Source organism: Hesperophylax consimilis, chromosome 24 (assembly GCF_061612785.1).
Source record: "Hesperophylax consimilis isolate HC1 chromosome 24, BYU_Hcon_1.0, whole genome shotgun sequence".
NCBI classification, from domain to species: Eukaryota; Metazoa; Arthropoda; class Insecta; order Trichoptera; family Limnephilidae; genus Hesperophylax; species Hesperophylax consimilis.
In genome coordinates, this window is record NC_142859.1 from 4,498,633 (window position 1) to 4,520,614 (window position 21,982).

The window sequence follows — 21,982 nt, forward strand, 5'->3', positions numbered from 1 at the left end:
CAGGCGCGTTCATACGGAAATTAGTTCAATTTTGCCTTTCTTCTGGTGAAATCGATAAAAAAATTTCAGGTACATCTTAACAAACGGATTGCAAGCATTAGAGCACAGGTGTCGGTGGGAATGTTGTCCTTGTTCTACCAGTATTTTAACGGAAGCTGCTCCGAGGAACTAGCGCCATTGATCCTTTCGGCACCGGTGCATGTCGGGAAACAAGCCAGATGTCTCTTGAAGACCCACATTCACTCCTTCCTATTATACACGGTTTTGTGGCAAGGCATGTGGTTATTTATACAACTTGTTCTTGGGGCTCAAAAGATTTGCCGGCTTTTGTATTTTCTCCCTTCGAGTCGCTCCTTCCCTTTCCCTTAAAAAGACACAGCATTCCCAAAAATGACAGAAGCTCTAAGAGAAATTTCTCCAAAGAATGTTATGACGAACTCCATTAAACGAGTAAGCACTCCAAAGCTTCTGATTTTCGACACTCATTGGAAATGACAATAATTTATGAAATATTAATAAATATACATAAATCAGAGAAAGCATATTTCATCAAAACATTATTTATTAAAATAAAAACAGGTAAAAACACTTAACATAATATACCGGCAAAATCACAACATTTAAATATACATAATATACATAATAGACAAATACAAAAATCACAGAGAAAATCAGATTAAAATAAACTAAAATAGTCTTCAATAATGAAGACAAAGCGTAAAAATAAAACATAGCTGACCTCAAAATTATGGAATGGAAAAAAGGACATAAGAATCCAAGCATCGATAATAGTTTTAACTATATAGGCCCTGTATATAAATTGATTTTAAGCTTGGCTCGGTTGGAATGTTGAGCTTAGCACGGCTTGGAACACAATCCATATTTAGGACGTAAGCCTAGATATCAGCAATATTACATGCATTGTCTAAGAAATTTTAATAGAGGAACGTGTTACAATTTCTTTGTAAAACCAAACTACTGTCTACGTATTTATGTATAATTATGCTTAATGTCATCGCGAGATCGCAAACTTTCAATATGCCGACAGCGGTTTTTTTTGTAGGGTGTAATTTACAAGTTGATTTTTTATAATGTTCGCCACTTCAATCAGCATGGTGTTATATGCGAAGATACTAATTTTCAATAGTATTAGTTTTGCTGGAGTAAAACAAACTGTCCGCTGAAAACAAACTGTTGTAGTGTTGAAACATGTCGAGACATCAAAATTCCTCATTGCTTGATGAATATAACAGTCCACACTGATAAAATTAGGCAATTTACGCAAATCCCGGTGAGATGCAAATGTCAGATTTGACATGTGTTACTGCTAGCGCCTCGGTGTCTAAAAAAGGCACTATTCTGCCACTTATCAAGGCTTGAGCGGCAGATTTAGCCCACTTAAATTTGAGTGAGGAATGTCGTACATAGCGAGGAAATGGACTGACTGATAAGCCGGGCTATAATAACGGGTGTCTCAGAATGTATGAATGTATGATCCGGATTTTTTGGCTCCAGAAATGCAAAATTAGATTGGCTACAACTAAAACACATTTTTCCAACAAGATGGAGCCACTTACCACGTAACAAATTACTCATTAGCTGCTCTTATTACTCTACAATTTATTCTTAGAGTAATTAGTCGTCGAAGAGACATCACCTGGCCACCGAGGTGTACAGATTTAACACTTCCTGACTTTTTCCTATGGGGCTATTTAAAAAGCAGAGTTTTCAGCCCATTACCACACAACTTGAACATTTTAAAGCGAAGAATCACAGACGAAATCAATATAATTCTTAGAGCACTGTTCCAGCGAGGGATTGAAAATTTTATTTCCAGGCTAAATGTGTGTGAAGAAGTGGATTGTGCTCATTTACAAATGCTTGTTTGTCATAAATAAAAATTCAAAAACTGCTTTATAATTTAACAGTAGTTAAAACGAGTTTGAACCCATTATGGTGTTTTTTTTATCAGAGTAAAAAGTATCGAAAATGAAAAACATTGTAAAACACGCTTTATTATAAATTTATATATGTAATACGTTTCAGCAGTAAAGAGCAATTGAAATTTTAATATTTTTGTTATCGTACACTGGTTTCATTGTAGGGTTTCATGCCGTGCATCTAATTTTTATTGTATCTGTTACAATATTGGCATTCTCAAACTATTTGTACGTATCTAAAGATATGGATTCATTGTACATAATATTGAATTGATAAAATTTTTACCAGCTACACAATTATGCTGAGCTTTTCGACATATGCCTCCAGTTTTACCGAAACTTGGCAACTCTCGCCTATCTTAAGCCAGCAGTTCCTTTTTGGTTGTCAGAGCCCAACTCGTGCGCTACCTTTGTTTCTCTTTCTCAACCAACGACGCCCAATCTGAGGATTTGGAACAATTATTTTAATAATTATTATCTACAGTAAATAAATGTATTGCTTCTTCTCAATAAAAACTAAACGTCAAAAGATATTTGACGATGTAATTTGACATGTAAAATTACCAACACAGTGATACATACTTCTTTTATATGTTTTTAAAGTAAAAGATATGTACAAATGCAGATTAGATCATGTTCTTCATAAAATTATAAAAAAATAAGAGAGACTGACTTTGGGCAAATCACTTCCCATGTTATTATGACCTCTTTTGTACAGTATGGAAAGTACAGATGAAAAAAATTATAACTTCATAAGGAATGTTGTTTGAAAAGTTTACTTCAACCCTTTCATAGAACAAGGGGCAAATATTTATCATGGACCCATCAAAGCTTAAATGTATCCATAAAACATTAAAAAATGTTAAAAAAAAATTCTGAAGGATAAATATCACCCTCAGAAGACAGAGAGATCTCTCATCTGACGTTTGTCTATTTTAGTGTTGTTACAGTTTCTGAAAATCCTGACTTAGCAATTCACCATACAATACAAAAGAAAAAGTAAAAAAAAATTACAGTAAAATGATTGTTAAACAATTTAAGATTCATCATTCTCCCTTTCTAGAAGTTCAGCGCTAATCTTCTCTGCATCGGTGACCAGGCATATATGGGCAGTATCGTCGAAAAAGCAGGTCACACTCAACCCCTCGATGGCGCAGCTGTAGGGCTCCTCACCGTAACGCTGGCGGATGTATACTGAACGAGGATCCTCGGACAGAATGGACGAGATTGTGGATTGGATGCTTGATGCTGCCGCCTGAATGTAAATTAGTTAGATTAGACATTTTAAAGATACAACAGATATTGCTAGACCGCAAGCAAAATAAGGTGTGCAGATGCATGACTTATGCCAAAGGCAGATTTTTTTTTTTTTGGTAAAACGGAGATGGTTTAAACAATAATATTAATTAATAGAGACGATGGAGCTAAGCTCAGTAGTTCTTGGTATCAGGTAATAGACTGCTACACCAGAACTAAACGCAGAAAACCACTTAAAAATTACATGTTAATGTCAGCTCTTAGAGGGTTGGAGCTGGTAACACGGTATCGCATCTTCATACATAAGCACGCATTTCACCACAACCTCAGATTACACACTGCCCTGATGATGGACACTGCAATGCTGTCCGAAACGTTGGCTATAGAAGGAGGTAGAGCAACACGGCATAATACACCAAAAACAAATCACTATACATAGTACTTTTGGCCGTGAAAATCACATATCATACCATGGTTAAAATAGTTCCCGTAAGCATTCAGACCATGGGCTCATTGTGTTATCTCGCATATTACCTCATTCCTTTGACAGTAACTTGGTCCCTTTGGTAAAGTTCACTAGGGTTGTCATTGGATATTTGATTATGTCTGCTTGTTCTACAATGTGTCTTCCCAGGTAGGTGAGCCTTATTCCCATCAGGACATTGGCACCATAGGTGAATTGGAGTCTCTTCATCCTCTCACATTTCTTGCATCTATTGGTTTTTTCCAGTCCTAACAAATGTATGTGACTGGTGAAGTGGCAGCGTCCCATTAGCAGTCCTATCAGTTCCCTCAGTAAGTGCAATGTCTATATTGAATAGTTGCCTGGTTCGTCGAGGGTCCGGTTCGTTTAAGAGTACTTTCAACTGTCTCATTCCGGGTGCCCTCACCCATTCTGATTTAATGGTAGTTTGCTGGCGTTCGTTAGTGGCTTGCCACACCACACTCACCGTCCGCACTTCGCTTCATTCCTCTTTTGTGTTTGGTCAAATTATATTACTTGCGCCGAATTAAATAATACTCATTACTTAAGATGACTACGGTCCATAGAAAAGTCGCAGATGCCACTCAGAACGCCAGAAAAAACTGACTTCCGCACAAAATACTGACCATATACTAAGCTGGGAAAGAGACTCCAGAGACTGTGCCTGCAATTCACAGAGGCTCTTGATGTAGCATACGTCGCCTGGAGGCGCTGCGTTGAAGCGATGGGTCCCCGGCATGAATAGGACAAGGGAAGAAGATTATAATGAGAAAGAATTAAATACCTGAGATTCCATAATCCTTTGAAGTTTAATCAAACAGTCTTCAGCGAACTGCACAGTCAGCCTCGCTACAGGTGGGTTGGTGATCCAGTTGGCTACTCGAATACTGCCTGAAATATAACGGTTTCTTTAGCAACAACAGACTACCGAATAATATGTAAAACAGTGTGCTAAATTATATTAAAAGCAGGATCGAAAACATCACATTCGCCGCCATTAGATATTTTGGATATCCGTCTTCTCACCTAACCCTCGTACGACTGCAGAGCAATATCGAAATCAAAACATATGTGCTTCCGCCTCTATTATCCGCTCATAGCAGTCGATTTTGCACTCTATATCACACATTTTTAGTATAGCGGAAGAGAATTGAAAAATATAGAAAAGGTTATGCAAATTACAATAAAAATCTAGATAATATTTATGTATAATGAAGTGTTTTTAATTCCATTAGATGGTTCTTTATCTTATTTACTCTGAGATTACTGAAGGATTTTTAGTAAAAACATCTGTAATAGGTGCAGGCAACACAGCAGCAAAGGCATTTATAAATGTTTTACCTAAAGTTGAACTATGTATTTTACATAGAATTTAAAAGAATTCAGTTTAAAAAACATATTTTCATTATTAACACATTCTTTGCGGGAAAGGAGAAAACTCGTCATACGCCTTTTTACAGTAATACGCGGGAGACGAGTTTACTTGTTTTGTTGCGCAAAGCGGTAAGGAGCGGGAAACTTGTAAACAAAGGGTTCTAAATGGGTGCGGGGTCATGTGTTTTCTATTGTCGGCGGTACCCGATCTATCTACCTGTCAATACAATAAGTTTGAAACACAACAAAAAAATTAAATCGTTGTCGCGTATGTTCCGCTAACAAACTACGCAGTGAAACGCGGTACATGTGCAAGTTTTGCAATGTGCCCCTGCATAAAGGAAAGTGTTTCGAACGCTATCACACATTGAAGCACTATTAGGTTATAGTTTTTTTTTATGTGTATTGAAAATTTCTACATAATCTTGTAATTTTGTATGAATAAATTTCGATATGTTATTTCGATTGTGAAATATTGTTTTTTCTATGATTCCCAAGAAAGTAGAAAGTTTTTGTTCATAAAAAAAGGAATTACACATACATTGCTAAGTAAATAAATAGAGACATCTTTTTAAAGTAAAACACTGAAAGTTTCATCGAAAAATATAAAATAGATCATAAGATATGAATATTTTGCGGAAAGTCTAATTTTGGCGCTAAAATTTAAATAAAACACTCACGCTCCGCCCCCAATTTGGCGGTAAAATGCCCGACCATATAGTGTTAACATAACCTTAAGAAATTTTCCTAGGAATCATCTAGGAATTTAACCCAATTAAAAAATAAAACCTCAAATTATACGAAGATTGTAATAATATTTCGAGGGTGAGAGAAGAGGTAACTAACCACGGGGCAACCCAAAGCCCGTGCGAGCTAAGAAAGAAATACCATAGATTGTATCTTCTAGTAATGGAAAGACCAACATAATTGTGTTTTGTATTTGTTCAGTAATTTTTGCAGAATATAATCGGTGTATCGCCACAAAATTGACAGTGGACAAATTGAATAATTCCTCGTTTTAAATAAAAATGTTACATAAAATGTATGGTTTATATAATTAGCTAGGTATTTAAGTACCTACTTATGATTTCATAAGAAATTTTGGTTTTGATTTATTAAATAAGAAAAAAATCTAAACATACTTTTTTGGACCCAAGGTCTACTGTTATTGACATACAAGTTGACCATAAGTAGTACATAATAGTTTTTATGGACTTGAGGTCTACTGTTGTTGACACACAAGTTGACCATAAGTAGTAATAGTTTTTTTGGACTTGAGGTCTACAGACTTTCGAACCCCATTTGAGGTATTAGTTGCTAGGCTATGATTTATTTGAAAATAATGTATATATGTAATTAAAAAAAGGTTATTGTAAGAATTTCCCACTTAATTAGTAGGGTATTTTTGGCCACTCAAGCCGTTTTGAGCAGCGTGTGGATTTTAGCTCGTAATCATTGAAGACAATATTGACGACTCTCAAACAAAAAATATGAATCTAGGAATTGATCCCAGGACCTTTTCCTTGCTGGCTAAGTTTATGTCTTTTTTTGTTACAGTTTATGCCTTGCTTTCTTAACCTCTCGGCGAGTATGGCTGTACTATAACGTAATATAAAAAATTATTATAAACAATAATATTTTTACATCGCTAGATTTTAAGAAAACTATGGTTTTGCATTTAATTTTGTTTTACTCATGTACTTCAAAAATGCTCACTCCTGGGACACAGTTTAGTTCGAAAACGCTCACTCTCCGAGAGATTAAAATTGATTTTACTGTCGTTGTTAACTCTATAACTCTAGTACATTTTTATCAAAGTAAAAATAATTAAGATACAACTGCATTTAGAATTACTTTCTTGATAAAAAAATAAAATTTCCCGACTTAACCCGGGGAATTTATATTAGGTTGGGGAATATTCCCGGGTGTACATCACTATATTTAGCGCCTTATTTTAGTGCCCATCCTTAAGGCATTTATGAAATCCTCGTGGAAGATTGACTGGATGAAGGGATCCTTACCTAATTGGGAAGGAGATGGAGGGCCTTCACTTCCTTCTGGTGCTTCTCTTTGTGAAGCCGATCTTGTAGGGGATCTGGAATCAAAAGGCACAATTTATGCAAATTATACTTATTTAAAAATATCTTACAAGTAATCATGGAATCAATAATTTTTTGAATACTAAACACTGACATACATGTTAACTTAACACTGGGGGACAAATGATTTCCCCTGTGGCCTATTTCATATCTTTTTTTGAGGATTAGGTCAAACATATAAAGACTTAATTTGAATTAATGCTTGCAATTTAAGCTTTAGCACTATCTACAAATAATTTAATTCACGGCGCCTGTTTGTCCTCGAATCACTTGGTAACAAAAGCGTAAAATGAAAGTAAAATTATAAAAAATACCTGTCTAGGTAGCTGATTTCCAAATCTGGTACATTTTGAGCCGACTGTGGGTGAACGAACACTTCATCAGAGTCCATTCCATCCAGAACTCTAGTATTGAGGTCGTTGAGACTTGAATCTGAGAGTGCTGCTCCATCCAAAAGATCTCCAGAGGAATTAGCTTCACCAATCAGCAAACGGTCTGAAAATACAGGGTTTTCCAATAAGAGGTGTTATTTTGATATTCAATCGTAAAAGATTAATGGTTTCGTTGCTTGTGTGGCACGTAGCGCCGTCTTGTTAAAAGTAAACGCTGTCCAGATCAATACCATCCAATTCCGGCCATAAAAAATCATTAATCATCTCTCGATAGCGCAATCCATTCACCCTAACTGTTGCTCCAGCCTCATTTTCGAAAAAGTAAGGTCCAATGACTCCGCCACGTTGAGGATAGAGAGGCTTTTCAACAATAACTCTTGGGTTTTCCAAGCCCCAGATGCGACAATTTTGCTTGTTGACGAAGCCACTGAGGTGGAAATGGGCCTCATCACTCAAGATGATTTGCATTTGATTCACTCAAGTGAATTTTAATCATTTCAATGCGTTGTTGAAGCGTGTATTGTTCCATTTTTATTAATGGCGTAGTTTCTACTTGTCAAATGTCAAAAAATGACAGCTTCAAAAGTAACATCTACCGAAATAGCGGGCTATTCAAAATAACACCTCTTATTGGAAAACCCTGTATTACATCTATGTACATATGTGTTGTAACACATTTATGTGTCATAACACAAAGAGATGAAGTGGCAGTTCAATCAGATTTCAAAGAGATATGATTTGAGATTTTCAAAGCCAGTATTATTATCGCAATATATTTTTTGGTATGCCGTGATGTGCTTCCTCTTCCTCTAGCCAACATTTCAGACGACGTAACAGTGGCATTCATCAGGGCAGATTATTATTATTATTTAATGAGCAGGCAGCATTCATCTAATGAGCTCATATCCAATTAAACAATAAGCTTAAAACTAATAAGTTAGTCCTCGTTTAATATAATAATTAGTTAAATTAATTTGGTTTTTGGTTTTCTGATTTATTGTAGCCATCAAGTACCGGATACCAAGAACTATTAAACTTATCCACATTGTTCCTTTTAATATTAATGAGGTTTTTGTGGTATTCAATTGCCTCCGTAGAAATGAGATCCCTGAGGCATATGTGTGGTAAAACAATGTATGATCGTGTGAGAAATGTGGAAATCCGCAAAGAATGCAAGGCTAAGGTAATGAGCAAGATTAAAAAAAGGATGCTTAGATGGTTTGGGAATGTATAACGAATGAACGAAAAAAGGAGTGTAAGGAGAATACATGATGCAAATGTGAATGGTAGCAGAAGTCAGGGACGCCCGAGGAAGACATGGCACATATGATTTAAGATTTTCACGGCCAAAAGTATTTTTGTTATTTGTTTTTGGGGTATTATGCCGTGTTGCGCTAACTCCTTCTTTAGCCAACGTTTCGGACAGCATTGCAGTGTCCATCATCAGGGCAGATGTCTTATTTGACAAATAAGACATCTGCCCTGATGATGGACACTGCAATGCTGTCCGAAACGTTGGCTAAAGAAGGAGTTAGCGCAACACGGCATAATACCCCAAAAACAAATAACAAAAAAAAAAAAAAAAAAAAAAAAAAAAAAAGACATGGCACGATCAAGTGCATCAGATACTTGAGTCGGACCATGTCGAGAGTCAGAATAATAGAAGAGTATGTATGAATGTGAATGAGGCAAGGAGTGTTTACCAAGACCGAATTGCTTGGAGGTCCGACTTCTCTGCCTACCCCTGCAGGGAAAAACGAGTGATGGTTAGTTCGTTAAATTGCCTCCGTAATTAGGCATCTTCGTTGCGTTTTGAGTGTTCCCAGGACTTCAGGAAAAAATCAAAGTAATAGCTCGTTTTAATTAAGTTTTCGGCAATTGCTGATTGTGCAGAATACAAAGAGAAGAAAAATAAATTAAATTTTATATTAAATAGCCTGATAATATTATACTGAGATACTACCATCACAGTAAGCGGATAATATTTTTTGTGTCGTGATGGAGGACTTAGCCTGCCAAGGAATTGAACGCACAACGCCTAGGTGGGACCCAAACGTGATGCCAACTCAATCACTGACCTATCTCTGTTTTTCTGTGTTGGTGTATTCTCGGCGGGTTATTTCAATAAGGTGAGCATTATAATCCACGTTTGTCTGGTTCGTCGTTGCTACTATTTGGGAGTCCACTGCACATGTGTTGCCAGAAAAACCACGACTGGTCTCACTGACTCCCGAGCATACCTTGCAAGTCCAGATCCACTTCCTCCCTGTCGGTGGAGGAGTCCCTGTGGAGGCGGTGCCAGTGCAGCCTGGCTGGGGGGCGGCTGAGCTGCGCGGGATAAGGGCTGTCGTACTGCGGGATGAAGGGCTTCACGTCCAGCACGGGGGTACCGTCCACCATGTCCACGCCAGAGAAAAAGATGCAGTTGTCTGCAAAACAAATCACTGAAATTATTAACTTCGAGACAGAGATCAACTGTTCAACAAATAGCAGCTCCAGGATAATGTGCTCTCCGGACTGTGATTTTATAAATCTAGTACAGATGTCATCGGTTATGACCAAAATGCTTGACATCAACATCCTGCTAACTTGTTAAAATATAATTTTAGGCAAACACATTTTCAAGTTGTTATCCTGAAGTATTCATAAACCATCATCAACATCCTGCTAACTTGTTAAAATATAATTTTAGGCAAACACATTTTCAAGTTGTTATCCTGAAGTATTCATAAACCATATGAATCGTCGACTTGCAAAACCCGCTCTGGAATTTTTCCGAAATCTGTAGACATCATGAAAAAATGTTTGGAACTCATTGAATATACCTTTTATGCTAAATATTAACATAATTATACATTATTCTTTCAATATTTGGTGAAAAATATTAATTATTTATTTATTTTCAATTTATTTTAAGCATTTTTTATGAATGTATGAGAACCAGCAGAAATTTCCAGAGCTGGTTTTGCAAGTCGATGACTCATATCGACTCTGGAAATAGACCAATTAGTTTGTGGTGAATGGATATATATATATATTTTTTTTAAAGATAGACAAACATTCCCGGGTTACGAATAACCTGACAATATTTGAAAATCTCCTACTACCACCACAGTAAGCTGAAAATGTTGCTTGTGTTGTGATGGAGGACTTAGCCAACCGAGGAATTGAACACACTACGCCTGGGTGGGACCCAAACGCGATGTCAACTCGGCCACCGACCGGCCATCACCGAACTTGTGATGGTAAGTGATATTTTATGCATTCAACAGCCGAAAGAATAGGAAAACACTCATGTATAAGATAATGCAACTAATCAATAAAGTTGGCCCTAATTTTCCTTCAGTTATGTTGAAATTGCGTTGGCGACCGCTCAAGTTGGATTCCTCAGTTTGGTGAACAATACGTGCAAGTATCTTAAAATACAATTGTAGGAAGACAGTTGATAGTCTATTGTGGATGCCTAGCTCTCCCGGAATGGAGACATTTGTGCGTCTGGCTGTCCACGGAATCCTGAATATTCTTCTCCAGCATCACATTTCGAGGGTGTCTATCCGCTTTCTTTCGCTGGCTCCGAAGTGTTTATATTTCCACACTGTATAGACATATGGGTAAAATTAGCACCCGTAAGACTCTCATCTTGGTGGTCTTAGTTATGCCTCCGTCCTCCATATCTTCTGAATTTTGTTTTAGGGGTATTTTATATAAGGAAAGATTAAAAACGCATTTAAGGAAGAACTTACCGTCAACGCTATCAATCTTCACCAGTGATAGCCCAATGGGACTAGGCCTGTGAGGTGATCTGGTTGCAAACACACCCATCCTGGTGCCATTGAGGCGAGGTGGAGCAACTTTGGCTCTGATGTGATTGCTCTCGTTGGCGTGGAAGAAGAACAAAATCCTGTGGAGAAGATAAGTTCTCTTAATATTAGTATAATCAACAATGAAAAGTAGATATATTATATCAGTGGTAGAAAGACTATTTGACATAACCAACAATGGTTTATAATGGTTATATATAATAGCAAATTACAGTATTAATTCATCGGAAACTACGTGTTAGCAGAGGTCTTGCTGCAAGCAGGTATACTGGTGACTGACTTTTGCAATGTGTACGTCAATTGTCATTCATCCCCGATGGAGCGCTTATTGAAGTACAGAACAATGAGCAATTAAATAATGACAGTGCTGACAGTTCGGCCTTTCTATGCCGTTGCAACAAGTATTATTTAACCTCTCAGAAAAAGACTTTTATTTACTTTGTGTTCCTTTGCGAACTGTCAAAACGCGAAAATTTTTGTGTTATTCACGAGTTTTGTTAAAAGCTTCATAACTCACGTTTTGGGAAACGTAGCCTCATTCTAAAAGATGTTTTGGAAAGATTATGAAATTCACTATCGTATTGTTTTGTTATACGTAAATATTTGCGTTTCTAAATATACATTTTCTGAAAACGTCAAAAATATGTAAAAATCGCTGACCATTATTTCAAAGCTGTGAAAAATGTACTTTTTTCTGAGTATCATAAAGAAATAACACTTTATATATTGAAGAAATATAATTAAAAACTATTAGTCACCTCAAAATATTAACCGTCCAAACTAAAATATTTTTAATAAATTATTTAGAAACGCAATAAATTATGAACGAACAAGATGACAGATCCAATCGACTTAGATAATGCACCTCTACATTCCATAGATATTCTTGAATACAGACGCGTAGCGTTATTCATTATCGATACTCTGTTTTTTAAATCATGGCAATCCGTATACTAGTGATGGAAATAAATCGATTTTTGTAAAATCTCGCGCGTTTACGTGAAAAGACGTACTAATGTCTTGACCGCTATTATCATATTTACGTCTTTTGACGTTCTAATGTTCCGAGTGGTTAACCTCACCATAAGTAATAATAAACAAAAATGGTCCTAACTAAAACAAAATGTTGCCCTTATTAAAAAAGGACACACTTTGAAAGAGGAAAGTTTATTTTACGGGAAATGTCATTTTGAAGGTGCCTATTACATATTCACATTCATACTTATCTCAAACTCTCTATACCGAGTACAAACAGGGGAACTATATTACCACATGGTTGAGTGATTTTCTGGGATGGGAAGGTGTGGGAGAGATTTGTTAGAGCAGGTCTTGGAGAAGCGTGGATTAAATGATGGAGATTTTTGTCTTCGGACAGCCCATATTAGCGAATTTTACTGTAGAATAAAATTGTTACCACATATGGGAGAACTGCTCCAACCCTTCCAGTGCATGTTGAGGATTGGTCAGCACTCGATTGTCGATCCTCACGACTCCTTGGGACTGGGACAGAATGCCCGGTTGCCTCGGGACGGCCCTTTTGGTTAAGAAACCTGTCTCCACGTAACCGATGAACTTGTGAGGGAATTCTGCTACTGCGGTTGGGACAGGAATTGTGCTGCTTGATGGTGTTGAAAAATCTATGATAAATTAAGTCATTATTACATTAGTACAATCGATAATCATACACCAATATTTATTTTTTTGTTCATAAAAAATTGGCTTAAATGAATAAATTTTTTATAGATTTGTACATCAAATTAATGTTCCACCTTTGTTCAATTTTCAGAACTAGTGTAAGATGATTTTACACCTATTTTTTGTGTTAATAGCTTAAAAATGAGCCTTGTCTTAAAATAATACAAATTTTAAAAAATTTTCCATCCGTAATTAATATCATTAACAAACATAGATCTCTTGGTTTATTAGAAATGAAATTCGTTTTATAATTTTATTTTCACTGTATGGGAGATTATTCCCATGGAAATGTGTTCATGAGCAAACAAAGCCAGCTGTAGATAAGAACCCATTGCGTAGGTATTACATCAAGCAAACTAAAAGTATCTAAACATTATGAAGTGCGATATAACATTCAATACAAATGTTATCAAGTAAAAGTTAACATCACATTGTTAAGGTTATTGATAACATCAAACGAAAAAATGCAATTAATCCAAAAAAATACTATAAATAGCTTTGTACTCAGTGTACTACTACGTCAGGTAATTTGACAGTAACCAAAGCAAACAGACTAACTAACTAATTAACCATCACGCCATTTCTCCGCAGGGGTGGGCGGAGAGGACAGACCGCTAAACAACTCGGTTTTGGCAAACACTTCTTGCCTCATTCACATTCACACATCGTCTCATACATACTCTTCTGTTATTCTGACTCTTGACATAGCCCGACTCAAGAATTTGATTCTCTTGACCTTGCCATGTCTTCCTCGGGCGTACTCGACTTCTTCTAGCATTCACATTTGCCTCATATATTCTCCTTACACTCCTTTCTTCATTCATTCGCTCTACATGTCCAAACCATCTAAGCATCCCTTTCTTAGGACGAGATGTTTCACAGAATTTCAACAATTCATCAAATTGATTTTCAAGTTCCGCAATGGTTCTATTCAAGTGTTGTTATTATATCATTATAGGACAGTTGTTTCACAAAATTTAAATAATAACAGAACTTAAATATAACCATTACAGAACTTGAATATCATCTTTGAAATGTTCAAATTCTGTGAAACAATCCCTCCCAAATCTTACTCACTACGCTTACATCATCCTTGCATTCTTTGTTTATCTCCATATTTTTTACTCGATCATACATGGTTTTACCACACATATTCCTCAGGGATCTCATTTCTACAGCATTCAGTCTACTCTGCCAGTTCCACTCCTCACTGCCATACATCAGGGTGGGTAACAAACATCAGTTTGCTACCTGTGTCCAACCAAGGCCCGGAGGATGACCAAACACCGTTGCACCAGATGTAGAGAGGCTATTTGTGGTCCACATAATGTTGACATGTGTGGTCACTGTGTAGACTGATATTTTGATATTAATTTGTACATAATTTTTTCATTATAAACCTTACTTTTGTGCCACGTAACAAGTTCCTATCTTAATTAAATATTTTGATTTATTTCTAGTGTTTGCATAGTCCACTCGACGAAAGTGTAGTAACAATGAAAACAGTTTAGTTATCTAGGGTTAAATAACACTTCGTTTCAACTTAATTACTACATGAAACAACTATTTACATTGGGGGAGACGGTAAAAGATGCAGTTCCTTTTTAAAAATTCAATATTTAGCCATGTTTTGACCGTTTGTTCTTGTTAGCATATGACGTTTGCCGAAAGATTTCGCTTTAAATAATGATTGAATTATTTGTATAGCGCCATGAGAAAATCACCTCAAGGGAGCTTTACAACTTAATTTATGCATTTAATCTATTCCTTAGATTTATGACTTATTCTAGTCTTTTTTTGCAATGAAGCGCAAATTGGGGACTGCATCAAAAACTTTATTACAAATCCCAAATCGGGTAAAGAAAAGTTCGGGAATGTTTCCAAAATTGAATAATTTAGGGAGGAATGCAGATTACGGCAAACTCTGGGAATTGAATAAAAATGCACTTTCTAGATGAGAAAAGTGTGTAGAAACTCATTAAAAAAAGAATTAAGGCGCGGAAGATAAATTGAGGGAGATACAGCCGATCAAAGTTTAATAAAATTGCACTTCGCGATCTGATATTATTACCATATTCGGACAGTCCGCCGCCATATTTTGTCACTGTTAAGAAAATCAAATTAACAACTTTTTAATACTTTTGAAATTTCAGTAGTGCCAACCAAAAAATAAAAAGTGTTGCCATATAATAATATCAATGCATGGAAAATTCTGAAAATTAAATATCATTTGCCAGATTGGTAGTTTATTATTTAAAATCTTGTAAATACTTAATTTATGTATCCTAACCTAACTGTGATTTTCTATAACAAAAAAATGACCCTTTAATAACGCCCACTCGCGTCCCCTTTAGAGTTTTATCCCAGTTTTCAAGTAGTTTGTGGGCTACGCTAGGTTTGTATAGACGGTTTGTGATTTAATACTAATACCTTTTTTCCATGTTATTTCCTGTTACACAAAATTGCCCCTTTAATAACGCCTGCTCGCGTCCCCTTTAGAGTTATATCCCAGTTTTCAAGTAGTTTGTGGGCTACGCTAGGTTTGTATAGACTGGTTTGTGATTTAATTCTAATACCTTTTTCCCATGTTCTTCTGCCTACTCTAACCCAAACTAAAAACCTAACCTATTTTGTAAAAAAATATTATTATTATACGGCAACACTTTTCTTTTTTTGGTTGGCACTACTGAAATTAAAATAGTTATTAATTTGATTTTCTTAAGTCATATTTGATTGTTGATAAATAAAACATGGTTTCTATGTATCGCGTACGAAATTTCAAAACCCTATAACTCAGTTAATAGTGCCGACCCCCACCTAATTCTTTCAGATTCGGATTCCCCAGCCCTAAATTAGTCTAAATCAAGTTCAATTTCGGTTATTCGAGTGACTCCGAATTTTACCCTCAGATCGCGAAGTGCAATTTTATTAAACTTTGATCGGCTGTATCTCCCTCAATTTATTCTTCCGCGCCTTAATTCTCTTTTTAATGAGTTTCTACACACTTTTCTCATCTAGAAAGTGCATTTTTATTCAATTCCCAGAGTTTGGCGTAATCTGCATTTCACCCATAATTTAATATAAATTCTCACAAATTACTTAAATAACCTAAACTACGAATATAATAGCCTATACTGTGCATGTTTTTCCATCTCCCCTGACGAAAATAGTTGTTTTAAATTGTGTTTAGTACGGAAATTATATCTTATGGATTTATTCTAACTAAATCAAAACCTTATTAGTTTGAATTTAAATATGCATAAATTACTTACTTAACCCAAAATAAGAATCAAATAACCTATTTTGTGCATATAAATAGTTGTTTCTGGTAGTAATTGTTGAAACAAAGTGTAATTTCCATAATTGGTGCCAAAAGTGCGGCGGTTAGGGAAATAATAACCAAAATTAGAAACAAACTTTTTGGACGCGAGGTCGACTGTTCACACCTAATAACTTCGGAAGAGATATCATGAAATTCAGATAGGATGTACAAATAAAACACAAATATTTCATTTTTCATACCATTACTTGTAGTGCATTTTCCACAGTTCCAAGAACTGATCGATTGCCGTATGGTTTCGCAATCCTTCCTATGACTATGTTTTAGGGTCACCAGTTGCTGTCTAAAACCACAAAGATCAACAGTTATTTTTACGTTTTGCTCCATGACAATCAACAGTAATTTCACAAATATCTAGATTAAAAAGTGAACGCTCACCTTAAATTGTTTATTTCGTTTCGCGCCAAAGAAAGCGAATTCATCAATGTGGCTATTTCACCGTTTCTGGAATTGTTTTCCATTTTGGTTTATGTTTGATTTAAAAATTAATGCTTTTTTTACAGACCGGCTAGCTGTCAGCCTGACAAGACAAACATCGACCATAGAAAATTTGACAATTTGACAGACGATAATTAAAGTTGCCAGGATAGAAAAGAATATAAATGAAGGCTAACTTGGCAAATAAATATATTCGGCTAACCAATTAAAAATATCGTAAAAAATATTTATAAGTACGAAAATATTAGCCTGATCGGCACACTAGAGCCAAATTGCGTATAAAAAGGCCAAATTTTCCGAGAGCCGAGCCACGAATTCGGGAAAGTAACACAGAAACTAATTTCGCGTCGTTTGCGGTTGCTTCGTTCCTTTTTTATAATTCGCGGCTCAGCTCGCGGAAATTTTGTCTTGTTTACAAACGCAACACAATAAAACGGCTTTCATAGTTCGAACCTAAGTCTTGCATTTATCTGCTATCTTGTGCAGATTTTGTCGTTGATTCCGCTTCATGGTGCTGCCACACGCAAAGCTCACATCAACAGATAATATAAAGCACAATAGCGCTCGCCATACAATCCCATACAGACCCGACACACGTAAAAAGATAACGCGCTATAAGTGTGGTTCTGAACTTCGCTAACCGAATTTATTTTACGTATCCGCTCCCGAAGCGATATTTGAAAAGTTATGCGTCCCCCTCTCCGCCGTAAAAAGGAGAGGGGGTCATTTTAATTACGGAGCTACCAACTAAGTTCCGTGTTCCCTTAGTAAAGTTGTCACTTTGACAGATGAAATTATGTTCCTCGGCCGCTCTCGAATTCAACTGACCCCCTCTCCTACCATAGGAAGAAATATTTGATAGCGTCGTGTGTCGGTAGAAAAAATGATGCGCTGTACATTAACTTTTGATGTGAGCTTTGCGTGTGGCAGCAGCTTCAGACTATAATTCTTAGTACGATTCCAAAATGTTTTTCTTTTTGGCCCCGTAAAACCTGTATGGTTTTCCTATAAATGCTTCTTTTTTTAGATTTTGTTATTGATTTTACTTTGGACGACCATTCTTAGTACAATTCCGAAATTCCAGTTTTGTCGCCGTAGAGTCAGAGAAAATTGCTTTCAAAGTTTAAACCCAAGTTTTGCATTTGTGCCCATCAGAATGATGATTTTTCCCCAAATGGAATTTAATTCAGATTTTGTGTTTGATTCCACTTCAGACCATATTTTTTAATACAATTATAAAATTTTAGTCCGTTCGGCAACATAGTGCCAGAGAAAAAGGTTTTCAATGGTCGATCCAACCCTTGCATTTATGCCCACAAGAATTATGGTTTTTCCCCAATTAAAATTTTCCCCATTTGGGATAATGATTGTTAAATGACCGAAGTATGATAAGCTACACCAAGTCAGCAAAGTACATGGCTAGAATATTATGAGGTAATTTGCGACTCCCATATTAATCATTTTGTAGTCAAAGGGGCAAAATACGGTGAATGAAATCAAATGTGAGTGTAATAATGTATTTAGGTCATTCTGTTAAGATTCAACTACTATTACTTAGCGAAGTTAGCTCTGCTGCTAGTGTATGTACGTACGTACCTCACGTACTAGGCGCACGGTGTGATAGTGATATTTTGATAGTTTGTAACTGGCGCTGATTGTCGAGTTGATGGCCATCAAATGTGATACAATTTGTCTATTGAAACATCCCAACCTGTGTTATCTTTTTTTAAATCACAGGTAGTGAGTATAAAGTGTGTAATATTCGAATAAATAAAACAAATATTCCAAAACAAGCCCACAAGAAATGCATGTAATTAAAACAATATAAAAATGTACAATTTCTTCAAAATAAATAATGTTCATAAAAATGCTGACAATAGGAGGAATTACAAAATGTCAAACATGTCGTTGAGGAAAAAGGTTACAATGTTTTGAGAGAGAATTATTTGGAGAGCCCAGAAGTTCAAATATCATTATTTTTGTACTGCGGCCCTGGGGAAAGCTGACCTTGGTTGCTGTTCAACCACACAGCAGCAACAATCTGTAAAACAAATCATTGTTATAAAATAAAGTAAGGAACCAAATGGAAAATGGAACAAAATACTGTTATCACGATTAAAAACATACAATCAATGATAGAACATTCCATACCTACACCGTGTTCCACGCCCACCCCGCGAAACTTTGGGGGCGATTATTTTAAAATAATAGTGAGCATACACTTTTTCCAGATAAAAAAAAGGTATGATAAATTTATTCATTTTGTGTGGTTTACAAAGCGTAGTTTATGCCACAGATCAAAGAATACAAAAACCTTTATAATTATTATTTCTTCGCACTCGGTCAGCAGTTCATTTTGTGTGAGGGTGGCCATTTTGTTATCTGAACACGTGAAACTCTCGAAAGTAAAGCTACGACTACACAAGAAAAATTTTTATTTCAATTTATTTTTGGTACCTAATTAGAATATAGGTTTTTCTTAGGAGTATCATGAATAACCATCCCCCAAAGTTTTGCATACAACACGGTGTAGGTACGGGGGAATATTAATATTTCAATATTGTTTATGATTTTTTTCTTAAAATTACGAAAAAAAAATTTGTCGTGTTCACAACTGAAAAAAATGTTTATTTTACAATAATACAAGATACTATTCCACTCCACTTTGACCAAAATCAATGTACGAAGTTGAGTCATATTAATAGTAGTATAAATAAAATTATACCCTGTAAAATGTATAATTTAATTGTAATTTTACCCTATATAATGCATATAAAACGGAAAAATTGGAGCCATCAGAAGAAAAATGGAATGCATACAAAAAAGTTCGCAATATTTATTCCAAACAAATTAAACATAAAAATCGAGAGTGCACCCCACTGTTAAATTTGGTAGCCACCTCTGGCCTGGAGCCCCTAAATAATTGGTTCTCCTACCTTAACAAATAGATGGCAACCTTTAGAGCACAGGCGTCATCATGAAATACATGTTCTACTTGTATTTCAATGGAAGATGCTTCGAGAAACTAGCCTCATTGATCCGTTCGACACCGTGCGAAGTCGGGAAACACCGCAAACGCGCGCCCAACATTTATATACAGTTGAAATTCGTCGTTTCTACAACTCATTCTTGAGTTCAAGAGTTAGGCTGGAGAGTCTAGAATGATTTGACGTGTTCACTCCTTATTCTCCTCAAAAATACCCTCCACACAACATCCTCAAAGATGACATAGGCAACGTTGGGGAATTATTTTTCTCATGACCTCCCGTGTGAAGTTAATGTAAAAAAAAATCATCCGGTAAAAAACAATTACTTTTTTCTAAAATACATCTTTTAAAAAATATGTAAGTATTGAGAATTTAAAAAAAAAATGGTTTGACTGACGATTGAATATTCCTACCCAGAAACTGGAGTCGACAACACCACCGACCTCGCTAAATGGCGACATTTATTTCGTATATTAATTAATGACATACTGACAACCTTGCTTTGGCAGCTTAGCAGCATATTGAAGAATAAAAAAATAAAAACTTGTCTTAACTGCCGTAATGCTTATGCTAGTGCTTATGTCCGCGTATGCGTATGTGATTGCCACCAAAATTTGATAGAATGTATTGTCATCTGCCGAGTTTTTTCCGAGGTTAATTTCCGCTTCCGAGGTTTGCATTCATTCATTACCAAAAACAAAAGTGAAATTCAAATAGATATATTTAAAAGAAGTTAATATTAATTGTTCAGTGACTAAAATGCGTCGAAGCGCAGACCCGGCTCATTTTTTTTCAATTAAATCACATTTAATAATATCAAATATTATACAATACTCGCAGAACTTAGTAAGACTTGCAGAACTATATAAATTTAACTCACTTTGAATTTGAAAAATAAATTCAATGGAGTTCTACGAATTCAACACAATTTAAGGCGATGCACTACGTCATGTAATATTGTAAATTGAGCCGCTATCAATAACAACCCTTACGTAGAAGGCGATAAGGTTTAAATTCCTGCTTAACACCATCCGCCTGTTTTGATTTATGCAAGAAAAAAACATTTCCAAAAAGTGCCTTTTATTTTATTTTGTGGATGTTCAGGCATAAATTTTTATTTTTCAACCATTTTATAAATAATTTAATTTGCCACATTTTACAATAAAACCATAACCGAAAAGGGTTCGTAAGTAGGAGATTTTGAACTTTAAAGCAGTTTTCATAGGCCTTTACATGATTTTTTCTGGGCTTATAACAACTTATCTAAAAAATACTCGATTATTTCAAAGGCCAAGATGTATTCTACTCGCAGTATTTAATTAAAGCATCTGAAACATTTCTAGGCGACCAAATTTTCAAACCAAAAACACATGATTTTGCATTACTACGTATGGCATCGCCTTAACAACATATTTCCCAAAACTCGTTGAATAAGAAAAGTTATACATTTTATGAAACTTGAATTAATGCACTAATTAGCAGATAAAACTACCTTAAAGCTAGAGGCAACGTATTTCTATCCCACAGGACTTATAACATAGGAGAAATCGGGAAGCAGGGACATGACCAGCATGCATTATCCCGGGAAATTATGGTCCCCGTTTCGGCTTCAGGAAACTAATTACGGGTTGGAGATCTTACTTGTTACCTCTGAATAGGGGTGACTCCTTTTTGAAAAGAGATGGACTGGGGAAATTTTTTTAATACAATTAATACATATTTTTAAATGACGCTAAACTTACTGACAGAATGACGTCATTTAATTAAAATTATTTATACAGGGTGTATCGGCACGTACCCGACAAACTTTAACAACTTTAACAAGCTATTCCTTAGCATATTTGGAGTAAAAAATCGTATGTGCACTTTGCTGTCCGGTAACGTTTTTTTTTTAATAAAAAATTTATTATTCATATTTTCACCACATGTCACCACTGTTTTATCCTTTGTCAAAGTTTGAAAACCCATCTGGCAATATTTTATTCGAATTCCGTTGAATAATGCAAGTGTGTACCTATATTGGCGCACTTTTACAATCACAACGAAATGGCACGGCACCATTCGTCTCATTATTAACTATTATTATTTAGTGTGTGCGAAAGAGCGAAGACGCTTTTCGACATACTTGCTTATAAAAGCTGTTGCACCCGAAAAG

General features: G+C 35.7%; 1 protein-coding gene across 1 annotated transcript; it reads right to left on the reverse strand.

Moving 5' to 3' along the window:
- Window positions 1–609: 609 nt before the first annotated feature.
- LOC149411831 (tRNA (adenine(37)-N6)-methyltransferase) lies at window positions 610–16,918 on the reverse strand. Its single transcript, XM_089646213.1, has 9 exons — window positions 16,781–16,918; window positions 16,585–16,685; window positions 12,782–13,004; window positions 11,290–11,447; window positions 9,787–9,975; window positions 7,469–7,649; window positions 7,077–7,150; window positions 4,466–4,572; window positions 610–3,195 (listed from the first exon to the last, which is right to left on the reverse strand). The coding sequence occupies exons 1-9, from the start codon at window positions 16,861–16,863 to the stop codon at window positions 2,977–2,979; spliced, it is 1,335 nt and encodes a 444-aa protein (XP_089502339.1). The 5' UTR covers window positions 16,864–16,918; the 3' UTR covers window positions 610–2,976.
- Window positions 16,919–21,982: the final 5,064 nt, after the last annotated feature.

Coding starts and splice junctions, on each gene's coding strand:
- LOC149411831 (XM_089646213.1), bottom strand. CDS start 16,863: ATGGAAAACAATTCCAGAAACGGTGAAATAGCCACATTGATGAATTCG. Junction 4,573..7,076: donor TCCATCTCCTTCCCAATTAG/GTAAGGATCCCT, acceptor GTTATATTTCAG/GCAGTATTCGAGTAGCCAAC. Junction 3,196..4,465: donor AAAGGATTATGGAATCTCAG/GTATTTAATTCT, acceptor ATTTACATTCAG/GCGGCAGCATCAAGCATCCA.